Source organism: Haemaphysalis longicornis, unplaced genomic scaffold (assembly GCF_048455015.1).
Source record: "Haemaphysalis longicornis isolate Haplotype H1 unplaced genomic scaffold, Haemaphysalis longicornis Haplotype H1 scaffold_5, whole genome shotgun sequence".
Classification (NCBI taxonomy): Eukaryota; Metazoa; Arthropoda; class Arachnida; order Ixodida; family Ixodidae; genus Haemaphysalis; species Haemaphysalis longicornis.
In genome coordinates this window covers 81,987,909-82,007,107 of record NW_027526385.1, presented here as the reverse complement: position 1 = coordinate 82,007,107, position 19,199 = coordinate 81,987,909, and the positions used below count along the sequence as shown (strand labels likewise).

Genomic DNA, 19,199 nt, shown 5'->3' with positions numbered 1-19,199 from the left:
AAAGCTGTATACCTCTACCCCCCCCCCCCCCCCCTTAGCAGTTTCATCTCCGTTGGCAAAAATGACAAGGCACCAAGAAAACACGTATACACTCCATGCTTCGCCCCTACCCAGGTTTCACGTTAGTGGAGATGGGCCGGGATTTTTTAGAGGCACGCTCTCCCAACATCTGTTCGTAAGCTCCTTGTCTCCTCGTCACTTTCCCCTCACACTCCTCGGCCTAGCATTTCCCCCTCTCCACTTCGCCTGGAAGAGTTTTCTGTTAACGATCCGCACGGACAGACGAAAGCTTAACAGCTACGCCCTTTTCTTTAATTAAGTCACCGTTCTTTACGAAGCTTATGGTTTCTGAGATCAAAGCCGCGCCGCCATTTTGTGCCAATTGGGAATAAGGAACACCCGCTGTAACGACTCGGCAGTTGTCCCCGTTCGACTTGCGATGCTCTCGCACGCCAGTGTGCTTCTTCCTGTACCGTCGCTGTTCTCCACTCACTGAGGACTATAAACGCTTGCAGCGTTTCGCCTCTTGCTCTTCCTCGTCGGAACGGAGGCGACACGCCCGCAAGCCGCTCGCCAGTCCCGCTACCTCGATGAGACGGCGGCCGTATACTCGTACGCCTCGGCCTTAGAGCCACAAACGGTAGCAATCCGTCTATTTGAATAGAACGATGACCAACAAGGAGCATCTCAGAATGGAGCAGCCACTGCCATATTCTGCAACTTAGTCGCAACCATGACCAGCGGGGTACATACCATATCCTAAAATTTAATCTCGACACGCTCCCAATCGCTTTCTGAGTAGAGTTCAGCAAGCCGCGCGGTCAAGCAGCCTTCAAATAGTGACAGTTCAATGCTCTCTCCTTCAAAGAGACCGCCTCTCGACAACCTCGGCCGCTCTAAATTGATTGAAGAAAGGCTACAGCGTAGCGGCCGCAACTCTTTCTCAGACAGTGTACACACGGACGCGTGGGAAACACAACTGAATCACGAGAGTACTGGAGGCGAGAGCAATGCAAACGGTCCTCCAAGCCCCTTCTCCCATTCGAAAAAGAAGGAAGAGAGAAAACCGCCCCCACTGAAGCACTCTTCACGGTTCGACCACCACGAACAGGCCCGGCGTGTCAACAAGACATTCCGAACGGCGGCCGCTTGCCTATATAGGCAAACAATCGCCAAGTCGGTCAGCTTGCTGGCGGGCGTGCGGCCCGATTTTTTAAACGCGTTCACGCGGGCACACACACGCACACACAGGTAGCAATCGGCGCCCTCCCGCCGCGATCGCGGCGGACAATAAAGAAGCCGCGCGCTGAAAAAGCGCGCGCAGTTTAAACCCGCTTAATGCGCCCGGCACTCCAAAAGTACACACACGTGGCCGCCGAGCGAGTTCGGCGTTATAGGCCCGGTTCTTCTTCTTCGGTTCTTTCAATAAAACCTGCTAGCCCCGATAGATACCGCCTACGCTCGCGGTGGAATAAGTATAAGGGGTTTGTACGGTCCATATACACTGACACAAACGTTGCGCGTTCGCTTCGGCGAAAAGAAAAAAGGAAAAAAAAAAAAGAAAACTGCACAGAAAGCGTTGAAAGTAAGCTTTTTTTTTTCTCTTTTCTTCACTCGTAACTGAAACGGCTCCTTGGAGATTTCTATACGGACTTGCCGTAAAATGAGACCCCACAAGAGACTCGCTGGGGAGGCCGGGATTATTATTACGCGCTGGCGTGGAGTTGCACCGTTAAAACGGGCAGCCCCGAACGGCGACCGCCGAAGCACTCGCCGCATGAATTCACACGGGGGAAAATATAGTGGCAGTACACGCTATACTCTGCCGATCGAACCGGATAAATGTATAGGGAAGAAAAGAAACCGGGGAAAGGGGTTCGCAGCGTGGGAATTCGCTCTTTACAATTGAGCCGACATTCCGTAGCGCCCTGCATGCGTTGCGTTTTCTTTTTTTTTTCGGCAAGAACCCGAGAGCCGTCAATACTTTCAGGAAGAATTTTTCGTTGGCGCGCGCGTGCCGCAGTGCAGGCATGCAAACCTGCCTGAGTGTGCTTGCGTCACCTCAAAAGGGTTGCTTAACGAGCTACTGGTAACTTTTTCATTTTATTTTAAGGCGAAATCCTCAAATGACTAATCAAACATGACATGTGACCCTAGTCGGCGGCGGCGCGATAACACCAATGAAACCGAAACTTCGTAAGTGGCCGTTTTGGCGTGTTTAAGGTAAAAGAACAGTTTCGTTATCATGCGCCTGATCGTATAAAGACATTGGAAGAAACAAATTTGTCAAGAGGAACAAGTTGGGCGCATAATCGCGCTCCCAAGTGATAAGCAACTCACCCGTCTTACTGGAAAAAAAAAAAAAAAGACACGGCCGCTGCACTTTTACAAAGTTCACTTATGGAGCGGAAGCATCGCGTCTTCCGAAGCACTTTAAAACTTCTGAGATGAAACAAATGAGGCAAAGTTAAGCACAATTCAACCTGGTTTTCCCGAAACCCGATTTTTCGGTCGACTACCCGTCTATGGGGAAACGCATTAGTTTTTTTTTTACACGACGCCATCGGTTCCACTAAGAGAGATTTCACTTTAATACTCCATCAGGGTCGTGCTTGTATACCCTAGCTACCAGTACGCAACTAATTGTGAATACACTTGGAGTCGCTGAGGTGTGAGTGGAGGTATCAGCCAACAGCGCCCGGAATTTCGGTTAGGGAAAGGTGGCCACACTGCTGGCTCTTCATGCTGCGATCTGAACTTTCGCTCAATGAGAGAACCAAACTTAAAGATCCAAACGTGCCCAATAAGCCTACGCTATACAGGGATGCGACTCTATCAGCGTCACCATGTATTTTTTAGAGCGAAGCTGTCTACGGATAGGGTCCAGCAGATCGCCTCCGCTAACAGACGATATAGACAAGAATGATGGTTGATGATGATTGCTGATGATTGCTATTGGTTTCCCCTTTGTAGCGGGGTGATGACGTGTCATCTTACCAAAAAGGACTAATATACCCATGTTTTATCTACTCTTGATTTAATACTAGCGCTGCTTAGGGCAGGCACCAAAAAACTTGCTACGCCCAAAATACTTTTTTTTCTTCCTTTTACAGGTGGTAACTGTCCTAGGCAATATTCCCCTCTCTGCTTTTCGTCCACCAGCATTCTAATCTTCTTTTCGTCCCCTCGACAGCCTTGAGGAATCGGAAGCAAATCGGAGCGCCACGTTGCGGCGCCCGCTCAAATCATTCCCGGGATCGTAAAAATGTGCGGGTATGAAAAAAACTCAGCGTATGAAAAAAACTTTCATCGCATGAAAATTCTCATAAAAATTTAAAAGAAGCCCCAGAGCTTTTATATTTTTTTATAGGACGGCATATTTTTCCCCTGAACAGATGTCTGCCCAGCCGTGCACTCTTCATTAGAGGTGAGGCCAACTTTAAAGGAATCGTCGAAATTTTGATCTTCGTAAGACGGCTTTCCCACACTGACGGATGCACTGTGAAGCACGTCCATCCTCGGAAGGAGTATCATTTCAGAAAGTGGCCCCAACTCCCGTTTTATAAAAACTATACCGAAACATATTATATTACAGTTAGCGGCTAAGCCGACTCAAACACTATGCTTCGTTTTATTTACTTTTCTTGGAAATTATATAGTTCGAAGGGCAGTTGTAAATGTCGCGGAATTCTCGTCTGCTGCCAATACACAGGCTTCCGCGGGAGGGAAATGGGCCGCCCCATGTTTGTCCGCTGGAATAAAACTGATTGATTGTGGGGTTTAACGCGCCTACGCAACGCAGGCGATGAGGCGCGCCGTAGTGGAGGGCTCCGGATTAATTTTGGCCACCTGGGAATCTTTAACGTGCGCCGAAATCTCGTACACACGGGCGTTTTCACTTTTGACCTCCATCAGAAAAGCGGCCGCCGCGGCCCGGAATCGAACCCGCGACCTCGTGCTCAGCAGCACAACGCCTTAGCCACTGAGCCACCGCGGCGGGTGCTGGAATAAAACTCCAGTTCGTACAAGTTTCATTCGGCTAATTAACTAGTAAGTATATGCCCAATTGCTAATCACAATCAAACGCGCTTTGTTTGGTGTTACGAGCTTTGGGGGAGAGCTCTGACCAGCTGCGACTTCAATGATCAGCGCCTGCTCGTGTTGACGGCCCGAAGAGCTCAAGGGGCCTTAGACTACGGCCTGATCAAAACATATTGTCCCTCACGTTGAGGCTCGGCGGCACAGCTTCACTGGTCATCCTTCTTCGCGGAGTAGAAGGGCACTATTTTGTAGCATAAGCTGCACTGGCCGAGGTTGAGCAGTTTCGCGTGTGCCGTGAAGGGCCGTTCTGCGCAAGCGCGAGGTACATTGGATTGCATTGGCTTGGATTGGTTTGGCTTGGCCTGGATTTGGATTGGATTGGATTAAAGTGGATTGTGTTGGATTGTGTTGCGTCATAGCCGCGGCAGGCGCACTGGCGCCGGCGCGTTCCCAGGTGTGCGCCTCAATTGCGCAGTAGCCAATTCTGACGCTGCACATGAGCCGCTTGATAGCCGTTTCGCGTGGCGCGTGAAGAACCGTGCTGAACATGCGCGAGGAGCAGTGACTGGACGGGACTGGACTGGACTGGACTGGATTAGACTGAAGTGGATGGACTGGACTGGACTGGATTTGACTGGATTGCTGAACCTTAGCTCACGCTACGTATATCCTGGCATAACAGAGCTGAGCCACTACTATTTTTTTTTTCGATTTTCAACAGGCTCTAATCATTTAACTGATCAGCACACGACGCAGCACCGTAAGGTATCGACTCCCAGGTTCCCGCCGCCGGCTGCGCGGTTCACGCGGGAGAGGAGGAAACGCCGCATCACGGGCGCACGCATGCGCAGTATATACCTGCAGTTCTTGTTCCTGCTCCTCGATGAGCACCTGCTGCTGGCGCACCGTCTCCTCGAGCTCCTGGTTCCGCTCCAGCAGGGTCTTGCCCAGCTCAGCCGCCAACTGCAGGTCTGCACAGGGCAAGGGAAAAGGAGTTCAGAACGTCAGTACTGGTGTTAAATTCGTATACGATCAAAATCACGCGCCCGCACTCTCCCCACGAAGCAAGATTCCAGTTTGCAGAGAGAGTGCGGACAACTGTATAGGCGCTCACGCCGTAACGAGTACACACACGCTTCGTTATTCCGACGGCCATCGTGGCTGGCCAGGTCATCCCCGAGCAACCCCCGCATTCCTAACTAAATGAACGCGGGGGCTGCCGGTTTATTACGCATATTTTGCCTAAAACGTACCTGCTGTTTTCTTCGTTTGCGCTAAACAACAAGGAGGTGTATGACAAGCGCCAGCGATTCACGAGTCTCGAACGCTTATGACTATATAAACCGCTTGTTTTTCGAAGCCTCTGTCACGGGCTCTACTTGGGTCCGTTATCTCGCTGCGTTGCCCGATTGCGGCAGTCGCTTGACGTTGTGACAGCGAGCTACGACGACAAGGTTGAGCCCATAAAGTGTTCTGCGCCTTAAAACTTCGCTTCCGAAATACATTTCACAGGAGCGTGGACAGCTGATTAAGTTGGGAAGGTTCATTTCGGCAAAGTAGACTTACGGGAAGAGAGCGCCGGAGCAAAGTACTCGCAAGGCATCATTCAGTGCAGTGGCAGCAAGCGTCGAGGCCACTGGCACGAACAGCAGCAGCGCGCAGTGAACAACCTCGTCCTCTTCGTTCCTGGCCACCCCAATCAGTGCTGCCTCAGTAGCGGCAATCATTATTACCACGTCGAGTTTGGATATGGATTGACCCTTCACGATATGGATTGACCCTTCACCTCGCTGGCGGCTCTCTTCAGTGTTGCATGTTGCACTATATTTCTAAACGTTTCTGATGGAGGCGAAAAGCAAAAACGCCCGTGTGTACGAGACTTCGGCGCACGTTAAAGATCCCCAGGTGGTCAAAATTAATCCGGAGCCCTCCCTTACGGCGCGCCTCATCGCCTGCGTTGCGTCGGCGCGTTAAACCCTACAATCAATCGTCATATTTCTAAACGTAAATTGTGCAGGCCTAGATCCGCCTCTGTTTACTCCTACTTACGAGCTTTGGGGGAGAGCTCTTACCAGTTCCGACTTCAATGATCAGCGCATGCTGGTGTTGAGGGCTGTTGAGGCTGGGAAAGCTCAAGAGGCCTTGGACTGAAGACTACTCCCCGTTTATGTGCGCAATAAACATATTTGCTCTCTCTCTCTCTCTCTCCCTCTCTCTCTCTCTTCTTACACAAAGGTAGTTAATGTTCCATGTTCCTGCAAGCCGGAAGAATCATAGGTAGTTTGAATTATGCGGCGGAGATAGATCACGCTGGTCAAGAAAAAAAAAAAAACATCCTGAGGCTAATGAACACATTCTTCCGCAAACGCAAAAATCCAGGGCCATCTCCACTAACGTGAAATCTGGGGAGGGGCGAGGCATGCAGTGTATAAGCGTATTCTTGGCGCCTTGGCGTTTTTGCCAACGGAGATGAAACCGTTGGGGGGTAGACGTGTATACAGATTTTCTGTAAAAGTCTCGTGTCGTTGCAGCACAAATCTCTCTAGCGCGAGGCGTAAACGAGTGTCCCGGTGTTTTTTTTTTAGATCGCGTTATGTACTAGCGCGAGGCGTAAAGGAGATTCCCGGTGTTTTAGCGCCTTGACTACATGAGACGACGACGGTTACGACGACGACGACAGGAGACGCCAACAGCCCGACCCCCTAAGGGACTTCGCCCCTAAAAAGAACTCGGAAGACACCGTAGAACCTTTTATGCTTTGTGAATGCGAAAGAAACGCCGCTGGCTGCGCCTTCATCTTTTGCGCTGACAGAAATTGGGGCGGTTGCGCCGCTGTGTGAGGTCAAATTGAGCCGCTTGCCCAGGCATCGCCTAGCAACGCGGTACTTCATTTGTGTTGTCGTTAACGCGAAGCTCGTGCTATGAAACGCTTCGAAGTCGCGTGGTAGGCATCTTTCAGACGCCGAAGCCAACTTTTTCGCGCAACGAGCCATTGAATGTTTTCACTTTAAAATCCGCCTTGAAAGGGTGCAACCCGGCAAGCCTAGTTACGCTGCGGTGAAGGCTGAATACAGGAGAAAAAGTGGCTCAAACAAAAGATGGACCTTCATTAAGCAAATCTGTTGGGAAAGTTGGTGCATTATGATTCAAAAAATAGAGCGCGACTTGGGCAACGACAGTGGCGAGGGAGCTCTTGGAAGCGTTTTATATTAAGAAGAAAGGGGACAAGTGTGTCAGCGATACTTCTGTGTTTTTGCGTGCCAGCGAGTTTGAATTTTTGAAAACGTCACTTTGATCATGTTCTCTGGTTGATGCGTTCCATGTAGTGTACCGAAGTGCGCGTGCGCATGCTCCTGATGATTCATGTATAAATATGAGACGATGCCTCAATAAATGTTAGTTGCAAGTGAGCGCTTGTCCCGTCGTCCTTCTTTACCGTCGTTGTCCAAGTCGCGCTCTATTTTTTGAATCAAAAGATGGACCGGTATCGCACGAGAAAACTCTAGAGCCCTACCCAAAGTTTATCCATGCACGAAAAATAAACTAACCATTTATTTTAGAGCAATGCCAACAGTAAAAAAATATATTTTTGCTTAAAGGGACTCTGCAACGCTTCAGATAAACACTTTCACCCTTTCCGCCGATCCTGGAAGAGCTGTTAAAGCTGTGGTTACCGCCAGCTGAGAGCGGCAGTGTGCGATTTGCTCGGCCCAGCAAATACGCCTTGTAGTTTCCGGTTTGCTTTTGCCGCGTTTTTTTTTTTTTCTTTAAGTGGCTATAACGTGCGTTCATTGTTGCAACTGAAGAAAAGCCGGCCAACAGCCCCTACATCGCTCTAATTACGTCATTCAAATGTTCGAAGAACGACAATACCACGAAAGAAAGAAAAAAAATTCAGCGCGTTTTCAGGTTATCCGATTGGCCGGTAGTTCGGGTTCCCTATTTTAAGTACCGGATGCGCTTGCTGGCTAGGTTATGAAAGAATTTGATATTTATAAAAGAAATCTTGAAAACAGTTTTTTCAGGGTCCCTTTAAATTATTGATGCACCTGCAAAGACTTTACAGGTCCATAGGAGGGAGGGGAGGCAAACTGCCACACGTTTTACACAAGTTCCTGCGACCCTGGCATCCACTTTGTAAATGTTTGCGCGGACCTCAAGGTCTCGAGGTATTTTAAGGGATCTCAAGGTTTGCGCGTATCTCAAGCACAGGCATAACGCCTCTCATGCCTGTGTGCTACACGGAAACTTTCAATTGACAGTACACTGACTCACAAGTGCGTCCTATAGATACAGACAATGCACCAATCGATAAACAATACCTTCGAAAGGCCTTCAAAACGGTCGTGTAGCGCAGGAATTAGACACCTAAATATTAAAAGGCGCATTCCCATTGAAATCCCGCATCAAAGAACCGCACAACAATTACCACACCCCCGTCGTCACCTAATTTACGAAACAAGAGTGTCGGCCCAGTAACTACTCAACCCGCCGCAGGGTTGCGATATTTGACCTGCAGTAGTCAACGCAAAAACACCGCGACCGCGATGTCTGACGAAGCGCTTCTTAAAAAAAAAAAAAACGCACAATGGAAATTGTGACAGCGTGTAAACGGGCGCTGTATTGCAAACGTGTGTCACGCTGAGTAGCCGACATGTCAGCACGACGTGTACTACGAAAGAACACGCGCACAGCTTGCTCCTGTGTTCTGCCAACGGTGCGACGACAAAGCGCAAACGACACGACCATGACCGACAGGCATTGTCTCGAGCGTTCCGCCTCATTACCGCTTTTCTTTTAAGAGCGAATGCTCTTTATAAGCGACCCCAAACCATCCACCGCCGGCGGCGGCGGCGTCGGCGGCGGCGTCGGCGGCGTCCGCAGTGCTCCTCTATATTTAAAAAAGAAACAGCATCCGGCGCCAGGTTTCGATCCGAGGACTTTGCGGGCCGCAGCGCGACGCGCTACCGACCAAGCCACAGACGCGACGGTGATATCAGTGTTAGACGCGCCTTATATCTTTAACGCATTCAAACTACGTCGTCAGCGGCGTGCGTTGGCGACTCAGCGGCGTTATAGCGGCTTGATAACTGCGTGGTGTACACGTGATACTACAAACCCGATGGAAGAGATGGAAGAGAAGGCGGCGAGGGGGTGGGCTGCGGGGGCCGAGCGCAAGCGCCGCAAGCGGGCCGACAACCGTGCATTCGCACTTTCACATTCTCCCCCTCGGGGAAATGCGGGGGAATTTTTTGTGACAAAGCGTCAGATAATTTCCAACCTTCTTGCGGCATCCAACATCACCCTCGCCCCCTCGCCAAAATTCCTAACTAGACCGCGCCTCACTGCTGTGCGACCACCCGCTGTTTCTTTTTAATGCGAAAAAATTAAATGGCTCGCTGAGTGAAAAACCCCGCGTCAACGTCGGCGTCCCTCGTGAAGCGTCCCGTAATGGAGCACGGGTCGTTCCATAGGACAAGGAGTTCCATAGCGCGAGCTGTCTGTCTGTCTGCCTGCCTGCCTGTGTCTGTCTGTCTGTCCGTCTGTCAGTCAGAGAGAGAGAGAGAGAGAGAGAGAGAGAGAGAGAGAGAGAGAGAGAGAGAGAGAGAGACGAAGCGACAGCTAATTGCCGACGTTGTTGTATGATATCCAACCTCTCTATCTCTCCCCCAAATTTTTAACTAAACCGCCTCACTGTCGCTCACCAGTCGAAGTAACATCCGCCGTTCCTTTTTTTTTTACGCAATTCTGGGAAGAAGGAATTTTTTTTTTGTCGAATTTCAAGCCTGTACGCAGTAACACCACCTTATAACGAGATCGGTTTATTCGAATTTTCGCTTCCCCGGTCCCGAATTCCATGCACGAAAAGCAAATCCCTGTTTTTAACGGAGCACCGCTTGCAACGAAGTCAGTTTGATGTTCCAAGATTATAAAATATAAAGTATTCTAACGTGTAAATCCTCGCTATAACGAAATCGATGTGTTCGAATCATCCCTTCCACAGTCCCAACCACCGTGCAAAAAAGCAAATCATCCTCGCTTTTTTTTACCGAAGCACCGCTTACAAGGAAGTTAGTTTGCTGTCTCAAGGACTTCAATATACGGAGAATATGTCGCGCACCAAAGCCGGAGCCACCATCACGCGCTGGCACATATCTACTCATTTAAACATAATGAAGAAGACATAAAAAAAGAGAACACGATGAAAAGTGCACCCTTTATGTAGTACAGCATTTTACTTTCTTTTATTATTTCGAGGTGGACGAGCTTGACGCTTCGGAGTTACGCCTGCGTTATGCTGTGCTCCACATGCTGCAAGGCTACGCATTAATTCAGAACACCTGGGAATCTGCGGAGTCCCCCTAAAAGCCTGAACGCGACCCAGAGCCACGCAAAAGAAGCAGTGCACTCAAAAAACGGCAAGGACTCGTCGTAACAGCGCGGAGCCTAATCGGGGCCAGACGTCAGTCCGAGGCTCGCCGCCTCATTTTACGCGCCACCGCGCATGCGCGTACACACGCACACAGATGCAGCTAACCTTCCGGCTTTAGCACTCAGACGAACGAGGGCGCAAATGGGGGTGCAAGGTCGGCCGAGTTGCACGTTAAGTTCGCCAAATGGAGGGCTACGTATACAGTGACGTGACGCAGATCGTGAGACTGATTCCAGACCAGACGCGTCAATCGAAACGACGAGGATCAGGTCGCGCTCCCCCCTCCATCGGCGCCGTCAGAAACGTGGGAACCCTGTCTGACAACATCCGCAGGTTCCGGAGCGTCGCTCACTTCGCCGCATAACAAGAGGCAATTCTAAAGCAGTTCAGTTGGCCACGCTGCCCTCGTCAAAAGCGGAGCGATCGGAAGACGCCAACCTACCTGTACTAACGCGATAAATTGAAATACGAACAACGGAGCGCGTGGCTTTCAGTACATAGTGCAAATTTAAAGCACAAAAAATTTAGACAGAAGACGAACGAGACAGGGACAAGCGCTTGTCTTTGTCTCGTTCATCTTCTGTCTAAATTTTTTGCTCTTTAAATTTGCACTATGGATTACCAACTAGATCGAACTCGCACGTTGTTAAGTTATATTTCAGTACCTGCCACGCCTCCTGGCGACTGGCCGCGCATGCGCAGTGCGAACAAGTTACGAGAGTTCGTGACCAACCTTGATATGGAAAGGTCATCGTATTTCCATCGTGTGTTGGGCGCTCAGCACGAAATAAAAAATTAAGGTATATAGCTCTGATCGCAGCAACAAAGTTAGATAACGCTGGCGTGTGCGGGCGCCGAATTCGGTGGGAAGACAAAGCAAAACGCTCACATGCCGAACGACGGTGTTTCCATATCAACGTTGGACACAAACTCTCGCAACTTCTTCCCACTGCGCAGACGCGGCCCGTCGCCAGAATGCGCGGCATGTACTGAAAGCCCGGCGCTCCGCTGTTCGTATTTCAATTTATCACGATAGTACGCCGAAGTGATCAAGCAGCAGCAGGAGCAGCCCTCAAAACTGTCGTGAGGTTCGCCATGATTGATTGATTGATTGTGGGGTTTAACGCGTCGACGCAACGCAGGCGATGATGCGCGCCGTAGTGGAGGGCTCCGGATTAATTTTGACCACCTGGGGATCTTTAACGTGCGCCGAAATCTCGTACACACGGGCGTTTTTGCTTTTCGCCTCCATCAGAAAAGCGGCCGCCGCGGCAGGGAATCGAACCCACGACCTCGTGCTCAGCAGCGCAACGCCTTAGCCACTGAGCCACCGCGGCGGGTAGAGGTTCGCCATCCGACGTCTTGTCACGTCATTGGGTGTGCGAGCGATACGATCGCTATAGATAGGACGACGCAGGCTTCACTGCGAAACTCCAACGCAACGCCTGACACTTTGCTTCGTCGAACACTTTCATGCGGCTTCAAAATGTAGTTTGTCTCATTTAGTCATTCAGTTGAACCGACTTGAGCAGGACTATGGCTAATTTACCAAGACGTCTAGCAAACGTCTACGGCCCAACCTTATCTCTAATACATGCGCCCTCAGCGGCCGTCTCGCGAACTGCCCCAGTGACGTCACAAATGGTTTGTAGTAATTTCCGACACTGTCCCAGGTTTCGTAATTCTGATTTTAACCCATTCTGCACAAGCGCAGTTCCCTTGATCTGCTAAATTTCTCACCGCTGACTAGCGAGTGTTGTCACAGCCGATGTTTAGCCAATCAGTTTTAGCTTTCCGCGTGTACCATGTGTTCCGTGCGCACCGTTTGTACCGGGACCCGACTGAACATGTGCGCATTCGTTTCGGTACGGCGGCCTAGTTCCGCTGACGGGCAGCCGGCCCTCGCCGTCCCCGCACGCGCATGCTCAGTAGAATCACGGTACACACGGTACGCACGGAACACACGGCACGCAAGGTAAGCTAAAAGTCGGTCAATAGAGAGTGATAGCAGAGCGGAGAACCGGTCCCGGTACGGTACCCGGTAGGCGACCGGCGCTACGGCGCGTGCGCAGAGGCGTCAAAACTGGTCGTGCGCGCGCGCAAGTGTACCGGGTACCGTACCGGGACCGGTTTTCCGCTCTGCTATAAGTCTCTATTAATGGTGCTGCGACGGAAACGGAATTCTCGGAACGCGGAGAAAACACCGCTACAAAGCGGGAATGTAGCAGACTATATATCTACGGGCGCCGATTTACGGCTCCCTGCGGGTAGGGGTTGCGAGCGTCAGCCATAAAAACGAATGACCTGTAACTAACGCCGCCGCAGTTGGTTTTGGTTGTTGCTCCAAGGAACGCTCCCGACGACGCTTCCCGCCACGCAAGCAGCGCCCCGGCGCCTAGGCTCTGTAGCCCTCGGTCGCCGCATTTATTCTGTAACGCTGTTGTATTTTCTCTGCGAGCCGTCATTCTTGGGCTCAATGAAAGCTCTGCAAGCGATCTATCTTGGACAAGCGCAGTGCAATCAAGGAGCTGGCGCAAACAGCCGTTAAGGAGGCAGTGAAGGCGACACACAGCTTTGTTCAGTTGGAGCAGTGCTTCTCAACGATGACTGCCCCGGGGACCCCTTTTGGGCTTGCGAAAGTGATGGGGGACCCCCCGATGGAGATTAAGTTGATCGGAGTCATAATGTCAAACAATGTGCACTTGCAGCTTACGTCGCCCACGGACTTATCCAATGCCCGCCTTTTCTGCTGCACGTTCATGCGATGCGCGTCTTAATGTTAAACAATTTGCTATTGAATCTAAAAGTCTTCTATACACCTATATGTTGCTTTTATGTTTCTGTTTTTTTTTTTCGTTCCTATAGCTGGCGTGTTGTGCAAAAAGCAGATGTTAAAATATGTGCTACGCGGGGAAACTAAACGTACATGTAATGCGGCGAAGCCACCTTTTTGCAATGCAAGCAAGTGCTGGCCAAATCGAGAAAATAATGGCGGGAGGAAGAGTTTTCAGGAAGGCTTCGCGGACTCCTTGGGGTCCGCGGACCACCTGAGTTAGGGAGAACTAGCCTCTGGTAACTCACTAAACTCCATTACATCGACTAAAGGCGATTTCTGAACCGAAAAAAAAAAATGTAAGAAATATTGAAACCATTTCAAATTTCGCGCCACAGTGACCTAGTGTGGGCAGGAGTGACGCAGTAGAGGTTAGCACTAAAAACGTACCTATCAGTGTGTTAACTTCCCGTTAGCATTCAATTGACATGAAGCGGCACTGGAGGCCACACTATAATTGCGCAGTTATGTTTCTTCGTGGTGGCTTAGGTCAGCTGCGGCCAATCGCACAAACAAGATTCCGTGACGTCAGAGAAATGACGTCAGAGAAAGTGGCTGGGGAGTCGCCCCTGCTTCATCTGTTTCCCGCAAAAAGACCCTGCAACACTTTTCTTACACTTTTTTTTCGAAACACTAAATGCCCGCAGAACGTAGTCAACCAAGGCATCCAGTGCTTAGAATAGGGGTTTACAAAGCACCTCAACCAAAAATTACTGCTCTATGCCCATCAGATAACTTAGTAACTAGCTCAAAAGATGTTTCTCGCTTTCCCGGTTTTCGCGTTCCTTGAACGCTGGAATTATAGTATTTTCGCGCGTATAACCCGCACCAAAATTGCCGAAATTTCAGTGGAAATGTAGGAGTGCGGATAATGCGCGGGGGTTTGTCCTTTAGAACAGCTTCACCGCAATGCGCGTTGTGCCGTGAAGCTCATACGCAGTAACACTGACTAAGCTTTCCATGGCAGCGATGGCGCAAAACATACAAGGACAAAGAAAAAAAAAGCATGGACGAGCGCAATCTACAACTGAATTTTAGTGAATTTTGACTCTTGCCTCGAAGTTACTGTATTCTACTTGTAAATATATATTTTTTTCTGTCTACATAGTATGTGATGTGCTGCTTGAGCAGTAGCTTTGGTGCAGCCTTTCCTATATCAAATGTGCGGCAATACGCGATGATTCTTTTTTTCTTTTCCGGCGGGCGTAAAGTGGGGGTGCAGATTATCTGCAGGGGTGGGTTATACGCGCGAAAATACGGTACGTGATTGCAGTGTTGTAGCGGCTATTTGCCGGATTTCTTTCAGTTGCAGCAATGAACGGATTCGACAGACACTTTAAAAAGAAATCCTCAAAAGCAAAGCAGAAACGGACGGCATCTGGTGCGACACGCAAATCACGCAGTGCCGCTCCGTGCTGGCGATAACTGCTGCTTTCGCAGTGCTTCCAGGCGCGAAAGAAACAGAGAGAGCGTTTATGCGCAGTGTTGCAGAGTCCCTTAATATCTCGCTTATTTTTCTGAAGTCCGCGGTGAAATTTGGTATCATAGTTATCGGGACAAAGCAGTATTTTTTTAAAATAAACCTGACAGAATACCAGTTTGAGTCAGGTGTCAATTGTAACCTGGTATCACGTGTCCCGACCAATGGTGTCAGGTGTCGCCTCGCGCGAAAAGCAATCGCCTTTGCGGCGCCCTTCCTTTTATGAGCCCCGCTTTCTGCAATGGTCACCGCCTTGTGGGCGAATAGACCGTGGGAACGTATTCAACGGGATTGTAATCCTTCGTCAGATGCGAATAGCCGTAAATAACGGTATGAAGTGCGCCACAGAGCAGCGCGTTCAATTCGGCAAAACTTACAGCCATCTCTGTCCCTCTGGAAGAAGACGCTAGCAAAACGTAAGCGTCGTCTTCTGCACTGGGCGAACATGCCGGCGAAATAAAATCCCCTCAATTTCCAAGGAATATAACGAAGTTTGAGACAACTGTCTCTTGAATAGTTCTGAGGGTGACAGCTGCACCTAGTTCAATTATTTGACCTAGTTTCCTTTTGCATAAAAAGAGGGCGCTGACGAAGCCAAGTTTCTTTGCCGCAACGTTAGCAACATTCGTAGTTCGTTACGTCGTTGAAAGTTTTGTTTCTTGTGTTCTCACTATCTTTATAGTTCCATTGCTCCAAAAGTATATACCGACACACACACATGCACACACTTCATGCATATTATATATATATATATATATATATATATATATATATATATATATATATATATATATTGCTTTGTTACCAGCCATGCCATTTGAGCAGCACTCCGTCAGAACGTCTGCGGGAGGTCAAAGGGTCACGGATAAGCAGCGCATAACGAGAAGAACCCACTTGAGGCCTTGAAAACAAGTAAACAAACAGCTAAGACCAGAACGCGTCACGCCATTGACCGCCAAGCGTATACCGCGGAATTCCATATTCCCACGGCCACGCAAAGCAGCAGTCACAAACGTCACCCCCTTAGCGTCCGCCAACGGCGCCGCCTCGCCGTCTTTTTTTACGATTATTATTTTCCCGTCCAAATTCCTCCCGCCGTATTCTTCCGGCTCACCCGCGCGGAGGTTGCGCCGACGGGAGACGCAAGGTCACCGATTTCGCGCGCTGCGCCGCGAATATCTTTCCCTCCCTCCCTCCTTTCTTTTTCCACGCCAGCGCCGTAACAACCGCGCGCATTTTTTCTGACCCGGCTAACCCCCGCCGTGCAAAGCCAACGATCCTTCCCAGCGCTGAGGAGGAGGAACCCACGGGTGGTCTGAACGGGCAGCAAGCGGGCACAGATGACTGAACCGCCGGGGTGCGGCGGCCTCCGTACGCCACGGCATAATAGGAAGACGCGCCTGATCCTCGTTCTTCCGAGGGGGGGGGGGGGGGGGGGGGGGGGGGGCATGCACCGGATTCCGGTGAAGTCACGCGTTCATTACACAAGCCGGATTAAAGCGAAGCTCGCAGGATTAAGTAACGAGGGCGTGCGGATACCTGGGCATGGGGGAGAAGTGTAGAAATCAAGGTTTAGGACATGAGGCGACAATGTGGTCCTCAATGCGACGCAGTACTACAGGTCAGCTGAGTTTGGACACCCGCGAATCTCTCCGCAGTGTGGGTAACGTGCTCTGCACGTTCGTTTCAAATGCGAAAGCATGTCTATGTGGACTAAACTAGGAAACCTTTGTCTTTCCGAATTTTCATGTGTCAGTTTTACTGCATAGGAAAATGCTGTGAATAGAAGGTCCTAGGGCTATCATATTTGGTACACGACTGTTTATACTACCACAATAAATGTCTTCCCAGTAATGCATTTGCCCATAGCGGTCAAGCCGACTAAAGCGGTGAAGACCCTTGAGTCTTCAAGTGTCTTACCAGCAACGCATTTGTGCGCAACAGTGAAGCCACTCTCAAAGGGCTCGGCTTATAGCATAGCGGCTTACGCCTTTATCCCGCAATTCCCATTTGGGAGTTTCGGCAAACCTTTGCATTTTGCACCAATTACAGGTACAAGTATGGACAGCGGAGATGGAAATCGAACCCGGGACCTTGTAATCAGCAGCTGCGCATCATTGTGGCCGCAAAAATGGGCTATGGTTTAACGCAGTACAGAAAACACTGACCAGCCGTACGTATAGCCGTAAGCAGTACTACCATCCTATTCGCCGAATCCAAGCGCCTTTCCTGTCCATATACTCCGTTTCTGTGGGAACAACAACAAAAAAAGTTGGCATTTGTAGCGCGGGCTCTTAAATAGGGCGATATACATTCTTGATGAGATTATTACACAGACTCAAAGAGGATATCGCAGTATTCGCAGTAAAGGAGGCGCACGGCGCGCAGGCAACACCGCACACATAATTAAATTTCCTGGCAGTGGCCCAGTACCCCGCGTGTACCTGAAAATGACATATTTACTGCCTTCCAGCCACTAGTCAAATATTTACAAAAGCCAGTAACGAAGCTGTTACCCCCTTATCTAATCACCGAGAGTGCACGGTGAGCAAAATACTAGTCTCAGTAATATTTGCATTTTGATTGATTGATTGTAGGGTTTAACGCGCCGACGCAAAGCAGGAGATGAGGCGCGCCGTAGTGGAGGGTTCCGGATTAATTTAGACCACCTGGGGATCTTTAACGCGCGCCGAAATCTCGTACACACGGGCGTTTTTGTTTTTCGCCTCCACCAGAAAAGCGGTCGCCGCGGTCTTTTAAAGACAACCTTTTATTAAAGCTGCGACTGATAGTTATTCACGATACGCCCCAATATATAACTTCCCGCTGTTATATAAGCCGCTCGAGCGGTTTAACGCCATAATTTGTTTGAGGATAGCGCCGATGAAACACGAGTTACATGTTTTTTTTTTTTTTTTTCAAACCACACTACTTCTGTAGAAGCCCCTGTACTGACAGCAGACGGGAATTGAAAGTTGCTTGCAACTGCAGAGTGAACTAACTACGAAAAATAAATGTGACGACAGAGTCGTGTTACCGGCAAAGTGCAGTATCTATTCGAAAACATTCAGATTAGATTCATAGATATATACGGAGCCTTCGCGAGGAGGTTGGCTTTGCCGTAAAGCCCGTTCTGTCATCGTCTTTGTCTATGCCAGGGGTCTCAAACACGCGTCCCGCAGGCTGCATGTGGCCCGCTGACCTTTCGAGTGCGGCACGGCCCGTTCATGAGTGTCTTCGTTCATTGTTTTGTAGCGTAAGCTACACTGGCCGAGGTTGAGCAGTTTCGCGTGTGCAGTGAAAGTCTGTTCTGCGCAAGCGCGAGAGACATTGGATTGGGTTGGCTTGGATTGGATTAAAGTGGATTGTGTTGGATTGTGTTTCGTCATAGCCGCGGCAGACGCACTGGCGCCGGCGCGTGCCCAGGTGTGCGCCTGAACTGTGCAGTAGCCAAGTCTGACGCTGCACCGGAGTCGCTTGATAGCCGTTTCGCGTAGCTCGTGAAGAGCCGTGCTGAGCATGCGCGAGGAGCAGTGACTGAACAGAACTGGACTGGACTGGATTAGACTGAATTGGACTAGACTAGACTGGATTGGACTGGATTGCTGGACTTTAGCTCACGCTACGTATATCCTGGAATAGCAGAGCTAAGCCACTACTAATTTTTTATTTGTTGTCTTTTTTTTAAACCAAATGCGCGAGTGCGCTCTTTTTTTTTTTTCCTTGAGCCACCCAATGCGGTCACCATGTGTGGAAGCATCACCATAGAACAATTGTTTTATATTTCAGAACCGGCGTCCAGGTTTTAGTCGTTCGGGAGATCGGTATCGATAGTTTCTTGAATCCTTACGCCAAATTCCATTCAGAAATGAACCGTCATATTGACAAGATGTGGGAGAGGACTTGTCTTTCAAAAGTCCGCGTTAGGTGACATTTTGATATCCCCCCTCCCCCCCCCTCGTTTCAAAATTCTTCGCTGCCCCGGCCCTTGCGGAACTGACTGCGGCTCGCTCACTGACGTGAGTTTGAGGCCACTGGTCTATACAGACATCCGAGACGACTTATCCACAGGGGTGGTACGGTATAGCTATAAAAAGAACCAATGCATTATGTCTTATTTTAAGCGTTCCGCTTGCATACGCCGGGGCTCGCAAGGAAGAGCTTCATGCGTTACATCTTTGCTTAATGCCAAGGTCCGCAGCTCTATCTGTAGCCTCCGGCGAATCCATAAAATTTTCATGTCTACAACGACTGAGAAGCGGCTGCCTTCCACGAAGTTCTTTCCGTTTTACGATGCACAGTGCATACGAGATTGCCGCGGCGGCGCACTTACGTCCATTTATGCGGTCCGCAAAAAAAAAAAAAAAAAAAAAACCAGCATGAAGGAAGGTACTGTTTCAATAGCTGAGCCA

The 19,199-nt window shown here is 49.8% G+C and overlaps 1 protein-coding gene across 3 annotated transcripts in view; it reads right to left on the bottom strand.

Moving 5' to 3' along the window:
• The window catches only part of LOC144138522 (uncharacterized), a 176,400-nt gene that overhangs the window by 60,646 nt on the left and 96,555 nt on the right, over nucleotides 1-19,199 (bottom strand). For all 3 annotated transcript variants that reach the window (XM_077670851.1, XM_077670852.1, XM_077670853.1), the window contains one exon: nucleotides 4,900-5,012. In XM_077670851.1, coding sequence (XP_077526977.1) covers nucleotides 4,900-5,012 — 113 coding nt within the window. The remainder of the gene's footprint in view (nucleotides 1-4,899; nucleotides 5,013-19,199) is intronic.